General features: G+C 31.7%; 3 protein-coding genes across 3 annotated transcripts; 2 read left to right on the top strand and 1 right to left on the bottom strand.

Annotated features, from left to right (window-relative positions):
- The first annotated feature begins 605 nt into the window (after nucleotides 1-605).
- HELRODRAFT_154240 (hypothetical protein) lies at nucleotides 606-6,576 on the top strand. Its single transcript, XM_009029052.1, has 8 exons — nucleotides 606-719; nucleotides 2,219-2,303; nucleotides 2,450-2,536; nucleotides 2,771-2,853; nucleotides 3,692-3,776; nucleotides 4,366-4,401; nucleotides 5,792-5,880; nucleotides 6,299-6,576. Exons 2-8 carry the CDS (start codon nucleotides 2,220-2,222, stop codon nucleotides 6,336-6,338), a joined length of 504 nt encoding a protein of 167 aa, XP_009027300.1. The 5' UTR covers nucleotides 606-719; nucleotide 2,219; the 3' UTR covers nucleotides 6,339-6,576.
- Nucleotides 6,577-6,744: 168 nt separating this feature from the next.
- HELRODRAFT_163980 (hypothetical protein) lies at nucleotides 6,745-9,868 on the bottom strand (the record flags this gene model as incomplete). The annotated part of the gene is made up of 6 exons (XM_009029053.1): nucleotides 6,745-6,906; nucleotides 7,067-7,147; nucleotides 8,211-8,408; nucleotides 8,957-9,034; nucleotides 9,179-9,266; nucleotides 9,810-9,868. The coding sequence occupies 6 exons, from the start codon at nucleotides 9,866-9,868 to the stop codon at nucleotides 6,745-6,747; spliced, it is 666 nt and encodes a 221-aa protein (XP_009027301.1).
- Nucleotides 9,869-11,385: 1,517 nt separating this feature from the next.
- Nucleotides 11,386-12,314, top strand: HELRODRAFT_163981 (hypothetical protein; the record flags this gene model as incomplete). The annotated part of the gene is made up of 3 exons (XM_009029054.1): nucleotides 11,386-11,534; nucleotides 11,623-11,830; nucleotides 12,105-12,314. 3 exons carry the CDS (start codon nucleotides 11,386-11,388, stop codon nucleotides 12,312-12,314), a joined length of 567 nt encoding a protein of 188 aa, XP_009027302.1.
- Nucleotides 12,315-13,076: the final 762 nt, after the last annotated feature.

Below are 13,076 nucleotides of genomic sequence, written 5' to 3' on the forward strand. Positions count from 1 at the left end.
TTCAATCTTTGAACTGAAAAATTATTTGATGGCATTATTAATGAAATAATAGAACAATAATAATAAATTTATTGCATAATTATTTGTGACTTGAAATAATTATTTATTATTACAAAGCATTAAAAATAATTGATTTGAACTTTTGAAAGGTTGAGAATTTATAGAAGAGAACATTCAAAATAATCATTTATCTCATTTTTTAATTTTTTGAACTACATACAGATAGTTGAATTTATACTACCCAAAAAAAGTACAAATGAAATGAAATCGTAAAAAATAATGGAGAAGAAAAAATTTTTTAAGTATAAGGTTCCTGTAAAAACTTCTTGTGAATATTATTTATTCAGTAGGGGGTAGGACCCCCCCTGCAAAAGACGGTTTTTTTTCCAATTGGTTTCATTCACCCATCAAAATTTATTCATCAACTCAACATTATGAAATTTTCAATTCCCGATACATTATTTGCATGTTCCTTCATTATTCCATGTATTTACATTCTATTTCATTCAATTGAGACGTTTTTTGGCATCATTTTTGAAGAAATGTCGCACTTCAATTTAATAATTATCGAATTAACTTTTTCTTACCTATCCATGAAAACAAAAATGTCTGACTAATTGACGATTTAAAAAACATTTATAAGCGTTGTAGTTCCGTGTGGAGTTTTCATTCATTCATTGGTTGATTGATTGATTGGAACTTTTTACAAAGTTGTTCAAGTAGTTATTATTCTATATTTTATTTTTTGCTTTTCAATACGCTGAGATTGGTAACAGCTTTTATGACATACAAATTAAAAATAAAATCAAAATGTATGTTGTATAATTATAAATATAAAATAAATTATACATACATTATAATTTATAATGTATGTATAATTGTATGGTGCTATACAATACATACATACAATACATACACTATGACTATGCTATACTTATACAATGTATAGTATAAATATTTAAATTTACAAATAAATATACAATTATACATGCACATTTATTTGCATATTAGAAAATCGAAATATCCTTTCATTCGCCATTCCTGAATGCATCATAATAATTCATAATTGACATCATATTAATTTATTAATAATATTATTGTTAGAACATAACTCTTAGTTAGATTGATCAACAAGTCAAAAATATTTTTATTTCTAGTTGAAAAATTGAAATTTCATTAAAATTAAATTTATTTCAAATTTGATCAAACATTAGTTTGAATTTAATTAACTTAATTAATTTACTACATCATGTCATATATTATCATAACATTGTCTTGGGGTGTATGTTTGAAGTGAAAAGAATAAAGGTTTTTTCAAGTTTTCCTGCTTTCCATCCATTCTTTATTCTATCTCTATACTCTATATATACTATCGCAAACTGTTAAAATTCCACTGTGGGATACTTGGATGATGTTTTAGAACCTGATGTTGGAAGTCCACTTGCCACTGTTGATGTACTTATCAGTGTTTATTTTTCAAGAAAAAAATTCATTTACTTTTTTATCAAACCAAAATGGAATCAAAAAATTTGGATTTATAGATGACTGATGTTTAAAAAAAAATTAATCGTTTAAGTTGTTATTGAAATGTAAGAGCTAGATTTGTTAAACTAATTTGAGCAAAATTTAGTTAAGCATGTTATCAAAATTCAGTCAAAATAACCCTATTTGAACAGTTGGTGGACTAAATGCTGCAGTTCAAGTAAAAGCTAGGCAACACAACCAGTCTCATAAAATATCAGTCATTTTTCTGATTTAATCTCATTTTGAGTTATCTCCATTTGTTGTACTCTTAACGAAAATTTGGAAATTTTGTTTGAATTTCTGTTGATGCTAACTAATTATAATAATTGAATTTTTTATACAATTAAGCAACAAATTTCAGTGATTGAAAGTTCAATTGCCATCCAAAATAAGTAAGTAAGAAAATAAAATGTTAGGTGAATTAATTTAAATTTTCATTAAGACCTGAGATGAAGCCAGACATTTATTGTAGGAGGCATGGGTGAACATTTGCTGGCCACTTTATTAGGGACATTTACATTTCTTCAACATTTGCAGTCTGTCAATTTTTAATGAAGGAATTTTTTAGACAACCTGTCTGCAGCATGAGATGGAAAGAAGATTCCACCATATTATATCTTTATTTATTTATGGATATAATTATTTATTTTTTAAATGTGACTGTAACTGATGCAGTTGAAAATTTTAAACAAAGAATGAACATCTCGGAAAAGATCAACAACATCAAGAAAACGATAACAGGGCAGCCAGCTGACGATGAAAATCAAATTGTTCCAGAGGTACAACCTGCTTCCTCACATTTCTTTTCGTCTGTTTTTCGTTTTGTTTCATGTAATTGACCTGTTACATGGTTGAAGTGTTATGAAGTTGAAATGGTGTATGGTTGAAATGTTGAGGTTGAAATGTTGTGGTTGAAACATCACAGATTGTAGATGTGACGACGCTTAGCTGGTCGACACGATTGAAAGGTTTCATCATCTGCTTCAGCATCGGAGTCCTCTGCTCCATTCTGGTCTGCTGCTTACTTTCTACATTGACGTTGACTGCTTAACTTAATTATTTTATCTCATGTTTGTTATCATTATGACTATTATAAGCTTCAAATTAAATTTTGAGTTTATTTCATTTTTTATGAAATTTTTCATTGTTGTATTTTGTCGTCCATCACATGTTAATTGGTCTCACACAAATGTTGCACTCACACACATCAACACGTAGTCTCACGACAAATGTTTGCAACTTGAAGGGTTCATGCTTCCTCTTCCTACCAGGAGCTGGACTGACCTTGTTTGCCATCCTCTACACCTTGGGCAATGTAACTGCATTAATCAGGTTTATAGTTTTTTTTGCCTCTATTGTTATGTATTTTGTTACAGTCTTTTTTAAATCTGAAGCTCTGCATTGATTAAATAATTCGCAACAAATTTGTTGTGTTGTATTTATATGGACGATATTGTGATGGTGGGTGTTATAAATTGTACGCTTTCAAGATTAAATTTCAAAATAGTGTAAGCATCTTGTTAAAGCGCTTAGTTCCTTTCAAATGAGTCTCATGTTGTATAATGTTCAACGCTAAATATCCATCTTTGAACAGCTAGAATGAGTGTAGAATGATTTTTTTAAAGAATTTGTTGAGAATGTTAGGTGGAATGGATTAAATCGCCTATATACTTTTTAAATGCTGAGTTCATTGCAAGTTTCGTGAAATTAATATTCATCTTGCATCTAATAACCATCATAACAATGCAACCCAAACCCATTGTAATAATCAACACGTAGTATAATCTGATCTGCTAATGCATTATAATGTAACAATGCAATAGTGTAAAGTAATGTTACACTGTGCTATGCGACATAATTTGATGTAATATGATGTAATAAATTAGCGTAATGTAATTCATTAACTTAATTTGCACTAATGTAACATAAATGTGGTGTAATAATATTTTAATATCACAGCATAATGTTTTAATGTAATGTGATGTAATGATGTAACTTAATGTTATAATGCAACCGAATATAATTATTTAATGTGATGTTGCAATGATTTAATGGTATTGTAGTGTAATAAAATGTGATGATGTAATGTGACGTTGTAATGATGAAACGGTGTCGTAATGTAACAAGATGTGATGATGTGATGATGTAGCGTATAATTGTTTGTTACCAGCACGTGTTTCCTCATGGGTCCATGCAACCAGCTGAAGAGGATGTTTGCACCGACCAGACTCATCGCCACCATCATCGTCGTTGTCGGTTTCTAGTTTTTTTTTAATTTCAAATTTTTCACTCGAAATTTATTTTTAAGTTTGTGCAAATTATCACGGTTGTTTTACGATTTTTAAGTAATTTTTTAAAACAAATATAAAAATGTAGGTGACAATGTTGTTGTGTAACTTTTTAACGAGCGTGTTTAACGTTTAACAATTCATTTTGAAAAAATCCTGCTAACTTACATCAGAGATATATTATTCAAATATTTTCAATTTTGATTTTTGAAAATTTCAATGATCGTGAAGCCATGTCTTAAATTAGATGAACTCTTCATATAAAACATAATGCGTGGATAATAACCTTCCATGGAATAGAACAAACAAGAAGTTTCTATTTGAAATGGAAGTTTTTTACCATTTGATACTTTCGCTAAAGTGATACATAATTAGAAACTTCATATCATGTTGCAACTTCTTCAGTGACATCAGTTTTCCAATATTCTCATTATTTTTGCATTTCCGATATTGTCGTCTGCCACAAAATTGTTAACTTATTTCAAATGTGAGAACATGTTCATTCGTGTCCATTCGATCAATAATTGTTGCCTATAAATTTCCAACTATTCAGATTAGCTTGGCCTTGACGTTATGTGCGGCGTTGTGGGTTGGTTGGTTGGTCTTTGGTGTGCTGTTTCGTTCATTCATCTGCTACTTTTCCATTTGTCACATCATTAATTTGGCTTTCCGATTTTTCGCCTCTTTGTCGTCACATTGTCTGCCTACAACCTTATTCACTAAATAATTTTTATCATCTGCCTCTTCAACAGCGGGAACATCTTCAATGTAGTCATCGACCTTACTATCATCTTGATCAAAATAACATCATTACCATATCAACTCATCATAATCGTCGTCACTACGTCATCAGCAAAAACGTCATCATTTAAATCAACAGGGCCGGCCTCAGCTTTTTTTACAGGTCTGGCAAAACTTGTGAACATGCCCTTGGTGTAATGAGCTTATTTTTCAACTAAATTTTAGATAAAAAATTAAATTAAATTTTTGTAATTTATTGAAAAAAAGTAAATGAACGATGAAACACCGCTGTTAAGATGAATTTTATAGCAGAAATTTTTACTACACTGATAAAAATCTTTTAGTTACATGAAAATTAAATTTAAATACATAAAAATATTGGTAAAAATTTTAAATATTGAAATTCATTTTTTTCTAAGCTTTTTGTTGGCCAACGTTTTTTATCAAGCAACAAAAATTTAGATTTTCGGTGATTTCTTGCTCGATTGATAATTCAGCCGAAGGATTATTTCGATCGTGCAGAATGGTGTTTTTCAAATTTGTTCTAATTAACATTAGTTCAGAAAAGCTACGGACCCCATTTGCAACTGTTACAGTTATTGTGAGAACAAACAATACATTTGGGTCCTTGAAGGAATGTTTCTTAATAAAATTCTTAAATAAAAATAAAACACGAAATGCTTTTATTTTTTTTATCATCTTTCACTTCACCTATTTCATCTTTACTAAAAAATGAACACCATCATTAGCAGACTGAACTAATGTCAATAGTTTCACATTTAGCAATTGATGCATCATGCAAGTTTGGCCTTTCAACGAATTTCACTAAATCACTTGAGAAATCATGCCCCTATTATTTTTAAAAAGTTATAAGTATGAAACATAAATTAATTTACAGAAAAAACTGATTTATAATGAAAATAAATTAGGATAGTTTTTAATTAAATTTATTATAAACTTATTTTTATGATAAAAAGTAATTAATTTGCAAACGGCCTTTGGCGCCCCAAGTTACCAGTTGCCCCGGGTCAATGCCTGACCCCGACCTCCTAAGGCCAACTCTGCCCGTTACAATCTCATCAGCATCACAAATGTGACCAACCCTACACCTTATTATTATTACGTCATCACTACTACATCACGTCACATAAGCGTCACATTACATCGTAATCGTCAGCACCACACCACATGACCACCACCACTCGACTTCGTCACATCATCATTGTGACACACCACAGTGGAAGTTGTCAGCGGTAGCAATATTGTTCTGCATCATCCAGTTCCTGGCCATGACCTGGTACGGTCTCTCCTACATTCCGTTCGCCAGGTTACTACGCATTCATTATTCTTGCTACTATTGTTACAGCCGTGAGGCCGAGATGGAGACTAATAGTTAGGAATAGTTAATCTTGGAAATTAATTAGAGGGTTGTAAATTCATTGACATTGTTATTAGACACATTTACAAGTACATCAGTAGCTATATAAACAATGAAGAAGCAGAGAAGAACAAACAAGTGAAGAACAAACAAGTGCACTGATTGTTACAATGGTTTTCTTTACAATAAATGAGATTGAATTATTCGAATCCATAAGTTGATCAAATGATATATTCAGTTTTTTATTTCATTTTTTTAACTGTACGATTAGGTGTGACGATGTGTTAGATTCAGTAACCAAATAATAAAGATTTAAATCAATTTTTTCAAATGGATTCAGTTTAATCTAAACAATCCAAACACGCAGAGACGCCGTGATGAAGTGCTTCGAATCCTGCATGTCCTGAAGCTCCCAACGTCAGTCGATAGTACCACGCCGCCGTCCACCAATTCACTTCTGCATTCGTTCACCTCAATCAAATCAACCTGTTTCATTGCGTACATGCACGTTCTTCGAATGATATTTTTGTATAGAACTCCATATCAAAAAATTAATTGTAAATTCACTTATGCATTTTTTCTTTCTTTTTGTCACATTTTTTCATTCATTCAGAGCCGGAGTTTGTGAAAAAGAATTAAACACTTCTTTATTTGGTAACAATATAATTTACAAATAAAAATAATATGTTCTCTCTTCTATTGCACTAAAAATACGATATTAATTATAGCAGATCGTCATCAGAAATGCATACAAATTGCAATTGATTATAAAATAAGAACAAAAATTTATTGACAATGGACGTTTCTTCAATTTCATTTCCTGGATGACTTGTCGCAGGCGTGTGGACGCTTGATGAGGTGTTTCTGATGGGCGATCGGTACATGGCCAGTGTTCAGCTGGTGTAGAAGGGATTGCTCCTGAACATGCTTCCTCTCGTCAAAATTCAGCGGATCCTTCAGTCGGCCTGTATGAACCTGACGTTAATCACATTCAATCGGCATTCTAATGAAGGCTTCTATTGAGGTGTTTACATCATTGTCGTCATCATTTTAAACGATTACGTCATCATCATCATCAACCAATATCATCCCATCATCAACCATCGGACCGGATAGTATAGCGAATGAGGCAAACTTGTAGTAAGAGGGACTTGGGAGGGTTGTTTGTGACGGCCTGGTAAACTGTTGGGTCGTCGTCATCCAGGAAAACATTCCCCTTACAACGCAATCAGTTCATTTCATTTTATGATGATCACACGTCCACATCACAAGTATAATGCATATTTCTAATTACGAAGCGCATAAAATATCTATTACGAATTTATGCTAGCATTTACAGTCGAAATTGCATAACCCAGATCTCCGGAAGCAACACACAAATATATATATATATATATATATATATATATATATATATATATATATATATATATAATTAATAATACTTACCGAATTACTAGCTTTTTACCATTAAAATGTTTCTATTAATCTTTTCGATTTTTTAATAATTTTGTGTCTATTAATGGATTTATCAGCGAATCATCAGCGCATCAGCGTCATATTCAACAGTACCGTCATCTCGGAACACCCAACACTTCCCAACTTAAAAACCTGCATCAACTCGGTCACCTCCACTCAACTGTTCATCGTCAATATCACCTTCATTACCTTCCTCTTCTCAACATCAACCAGTCAACAGATCAGTACTTACTCATCAAAATACAGCTAACATGCTAATGTTATTTGTTAACTGAATGTAACAAATTTATTTACAAAGTAAAGGTTTACTTGAGTACCGGGATTCGGATGACATAAAATTTGATGAATTTCTATCGACATTGACATCATTTTTCCAACAAATTTTTATATTAAGCTTAAACTTTCATGTTTTAAGAAAGAGCTAATAGGAAAAGTCATTTCAGATTTTGTTAGAACCAACAAATTACTAAATAATAAATAGACATGAACAGTGGCGGATCTTTAGGCGGGTGCGGGGGGCCAGTGATCCCCCGTTGTAATCGGTTTTTTAATAAAACTCAGAAAAAAGAACCGTTTTTTGTGTAAAATCGACCTAAATTGAATGTGATAAGCTAAAGAAACGTCAGCCACACTACCACAAATCTTGGCCCCCTCGTGAAAATTTAAACATTTTCAAATTTTTGGCCTCCTCCCTCAAAGTTGTCTAGATCCGGCACTGGACATGAATGATTTTGTGATGGTTAAATAAATGGACAAATGATCAATGGTCAATCAATTGATTGATGGAACCCACATATTACCCTTCGGTTGGTGTGGCAAAGGAAATGTTCGTAGAGTTGGTCTCTCCAATTTTCAATATCTTGTCTTCGGTTAGTCATCATCACCCAGTCTAAACTTCCCTGTATTGGCTGGTATATATTCTCCATCCACTCCTTGTACAACAGTTTTTTCTTATGCAACTTTTCTCTTTTCCACTGACTGATCTGTTCTTCGAAATTCTTCAATACACGATTAACTCATTTACTTATTATGATGACGTTATATGTAAACCACAATTTAGTAGTCAATTAAATTTATTAGGTCCATTTCTTCAGCCCCCAAATGCAGCTAGAACCTTTAAATTTGCAGTATCGTTAGTGCTACGTCAGTACTTTTTTGTGCTGGTTTGTGATGTAATAATTTTCGTTAGTGCTAGTCCCCCCCAAATAGGTATATCTAGGAAAACTCAAAAAATATTAGCCCCCTAAATGCCGCTAGAGTTTTGAAATTTGCGGTACCGTTAGAGAGCCTTTTACTGTCGTATTTTGTTTCATTAGTGCTGGTCTCTCGGAGCTCCCCGACGGTACCCCGTACTGGGAGGGACACAGACGAAAATAAATACGCCACAAATCGGCACTAACGGAGAACTAACCAGACACCAAATTCTAGCCACCTTGTTCAAATTGAGGAAATGGACGTAAATTTATGGAAAATGAAAAAAAAATGAGTGCACGAAGTCTAATTTACACTTATCAGCCGCCAGCTATTCAACATAAAAGTTATTTACTTGCAAGAGTTGATCACCTTGGTACAGCATATGTCTGCTGAATTGAATGAGGTGTTTGTTGCTTGCTTCGGCATTCATCTGACAAACAAAAATGTTCATCATCTGGAACCCAAGTTATTTATATTGCCTTAAAATCAATGCTCTATTAAGTTGAAAAATAAAATAATTAATAATAAATGAAAGTGCCATTAAACTTTGCTTTGAAAAATACTAAGTTGTCACCTGCAAATTTTTGAGCTTATTCTCGTCAATTCGCTTGCCATCATTTTGCAGGCAGGATTTGTTCACAACTGGTAAACTCATCACAGGGCTTTGAATAATGTTAATTTTGTCAATAAAAATTAACTTATAATTTTTTGGCTATCTAAAAGTTGGGAAGAGTTGACAAATTTTTGAATTATTTTATAATAATGGTTTTTCTATTTTTTAAAAATAAAACTAGTAAATTAACTTAACCTAAATTAGTAAACTTGAAATTATTAAACCACCAAATATGTATTAATACATTATCATTACATTAATAAATGTGCAGAATATCTGATAAGTTAAAATTTAATTAATTCAACTTTAATTTAACATTTCATTGTAAAGCTATATTATAATATAAATTATATTTTTTCACATTTAACAATTAACTGTTATTTAAAATCAAAATAAAATAAAAAACTCAATAAAAATTATATTTCTTAAAAAATTAAAACCATTTTCTTATAAATAAAGTTTTAATTGAACAAAACAGAATTAAAATTTCTATATATATTTATAAGAAGTTAAGTTTAATTACTGGCCACGAATAAAAATTTATATAATAAAAAATGTATTTTAAAAATCAAATAAACAAATAAATACAAACTTTCCTGTTCGGTTTCCATGACAATCAATTGGAGAGATGATTGGAGTTTGTATGTTCATTTGTATGTATTTGTATTTATGTACGTAAGCATGTATGTGTTTTTGTGTACGTGTATATTTAATTATGCATTGTGTATGCGTATGTATGTACGGTACACGTGTATGTGTATTTTTTATGCATGTGCTTTTTATATTTTCGTTCCTTTTCTCAAATGTTTTGGTTCAAAGTTTTATTTTGCGGCAAACTAATTGTGCAAAATTCTCCAAAATTTTTATAAGTATTGTATTCATTTGCTACAAACAAATACATATTGTATCAAAATCATTATCTAAAGCGAAATTTCCTTTACAAAAGTAATATAAATTTAAAATGAAAAATTTGGCTAATAATTATGAATATAAGTAAAATTATTTGAAAACTACTTAAATAGAAAGAATAGTGAACTTGAATGATTTCATACGTAGGACATCTTTGACGAGACGAGAGTTACGTGATGACGTCATTTAGAATTTGGGATTGAAGAAGCGGAAGAACGATCTCATGAACTGTTCACTAGACTAGAATATCAGAGCATACTAGTCTGGTGTACAATTTCTGAGTCAGTTCACTCTTGTTCGTTTTCATGTTCATCTTCATGTTCGTCTTCATGTTCGTCTTCATACTGCGCTGATGTTCGGGCTAGTTTTAATTCTTGTGTTAATGTGATTGTATTAAAGCTGTAATTTATTTTATATTAAACCAAATTTTGTTATTATTAAAACATTTTATGTAAGTTTTATAATTTATGGCTATTTAAAAAATTAAACAAAAAAAAATTTAAATCGTAAGGTTGACTACTATGATGCTGATAAATATTTTAAACCTATTTACGTTAGATTTCTTTTTCAATTAATAAACGAAACTTTGTGTTTTTATAAGCAAATTTATTGCCTATTTCAAATATTAAAAAATTACTTGAATAAATTCTAAACTATTTAAGGATATACGATACACAGCCGAAATAATGATAAGAAAGGCAAAAATTGAAATGACCATTCCGCGCGATACTTTGCGTTGGAAGAGGCCTTATTAAATAGAGCCAGCCACTCATCAACTCCAAGCTAATACTACAATAATAACAACTGCAATAACAACAAGCCGCAATATGAACATCAAACAACAACAACAACAGAAAGACAACTGCAATAATGACGATAATTAATACACGAGCGATAACGTTTATTATTGTTATTCTTTTTCTTTTTATGATTTGCGCGTCACGCTCATCTCAATTTCCGTTCTACGGATGCCTCCATGTGCTGTATATGTCAGTTTGTTTGAATGTCTGTCTATCTGTTTGTTTGCCTATTTGTTCGTTCGTTTGTGTGTTTTTTTGTTTATCAGCTGATTTTTTCGTTTTTTCGTAAAATAAATAAATGGATGAATGGACGAATGAATGAATGAATGAATGAATGAATGAATGAATTAGTGAATGAATCCATGAATGAATGAATGAATGAATGAATGAATTATATATATATATATATATATATATATATAAATATGCAGTGTTTTTTTTATAAATGATTTATAATAAATGTCTGCAGAGTTCAGAAGAAAAGGTCAAGGGAAAATTGTGAACTGTTTTGAATGTGAAAATTTTGCGCATGGAAATTGTGTATCTGTTCTTCAGGAGGTTTGTAACTTTTTGGATTCAAGTACCAACTCAAGACGGTTTTGGGACAGGTGCTCAAGCTTGGGACCCAACATTAAAAAGTTGATCAGCTCCGTCGATTCTCTTAGAAAGAATGTTTTTAAATTTTAACAAACCCAGCATATTGAATGATTTGAACGCACATATCATGTCAGAGTTCGAGAGTATCAACGCAACAATCGAAACTTATAAAGAAAAGTTAAACCAGCTTGAGGGCATTGATGTTTTTCGAGGTGAACTGAGTACCTTGAAGAATGAGATGAAAGTATCATTTGCCGATATTGTCAGTCACTGTATTAAAGGTCACGTCGATGATATCAAGGCGGAGGTCAAACAGTCCAGACGACAATTTATGAAGCTAAACAAATCAAAGAAAGAGAAAAGAATATAATGATGTGTCATTTGTCTGAGAGCGACAGTGACGGCACAGACGTCATGAAGATTCCGAAACACTTGTCTAACAATGTTGTTGATGCTTACCTAGTTTGGCTTTCAAAACTTAGAAAAAAAATCAGATGGTCACATTCGACCGCTGTTTATGAAACTGGAAAATGTTGGCATAAAGAATGTGATAAAAAACGTTTCTAATTTAAAATCGCTAGACGCCTGCCTGGGTCGCATCGGACTCAGTCATGACCTCTCTCCAGAGCAGAGAAAGGTCAAAAATAGAAGAGGCAAAAGCAATGGAAATTTCTGACAAAATTTTTTTTATACCGTGTGAGAGGTCAGGTCGGCAAATGGAAAGTGGTAAAAATTCCGGTAACCCAGAAACAGACCTAGTTGGTGGTGGGGATGGCGTTTATGGTGACTGATGACAAAGTGTAACAGTGGGAATTTCGTTGGTAATGTTTGTGAGAATGACGATGGTCGTAGTGATCTTAAAAAATATTTGATAACAATTTTGAAAACTGTGGTTTTGTTTGTGGAAGTGATAGAGTCGTTGGTAAAGATAATGGTGACATTTCATAATAGAATGTGATAGTGAAGGATCGTAAAAATGTTTAGGCCAATGATAAATAAAACAGTATGCTTTACACGTTTTGTTTTTGGTTAAAAACACAACAAAAACATTAAAATATTCCCAACATAACCGGACATTTGTAAATTATAGGCACGTACAATAACGCTTTGTTTTCTAAGGGCCACGTTAAAATTTGAGTGAAAGGTGAAAAATTTCAATGTTTTCATGTTTGGTTAAATAGGAAAAATATTGAGACAATTTTTTGGGACTCCTAAGAAAGAAAGCGGGTGCCTAAGCAAAATACAACTTGGGCAGCTTATACGTAAATCCTGCAATGCTCAACAGAAACACGTACATGCACAAACACGCACACATATATACATATATTCATGCGTACATACATTCGCACAAGCACACATACATGTGATATGCACAGCACACACACACGCGTACATACATTTAAACATACATACATACACACACACACACATGCATACATACATACAAAAAACATTTGTACATCGTCATGTGATCAATTATATATGGGAAACCTCTAGACCTCTATTAGATGTGCGTTGAGGCAGAAGAAGACCAAGGGAGGGATATACTCAAC

Source organism: Helobdella robusta, assembly GCF_000326865.2.
Source record: "Helobdella robusta unplaced genomic scaffold HELROscaffold_6, whole genome shotgun sequence".
In the NCBI taxonomy this organism is placed as follows: domain Eukaryota; kingdom Metazoa; phylum Annelida; class Clitellata; order Rhynchobdellida; family Glossiphoniidae; genus Helobdella; species Helobdella robusta.

Coding starts and splice junctions, on each gene's coding strand:
- HELRODRAFT_154240 (XM_009029052.1), top strand. CDS start 2,220: ATGAACATCTCGGAAAAGATCAACAACATCAAGAAAACGATAACAGGG. Junction 2,854..3,691: donor GGCAATGTAACTGCATTAAT/CAGGTTTATAGT, acceptor ATTGTTTGTTAC/CAGCACGTGTTTCCTCATGG. Junction 5,881..6,298: donor TCCTACATTCCGTTCGCCAG/GTTACTACGCAT, acceptor CCAAACACGCAG/AGACGCCGTGATGAAGTGCT.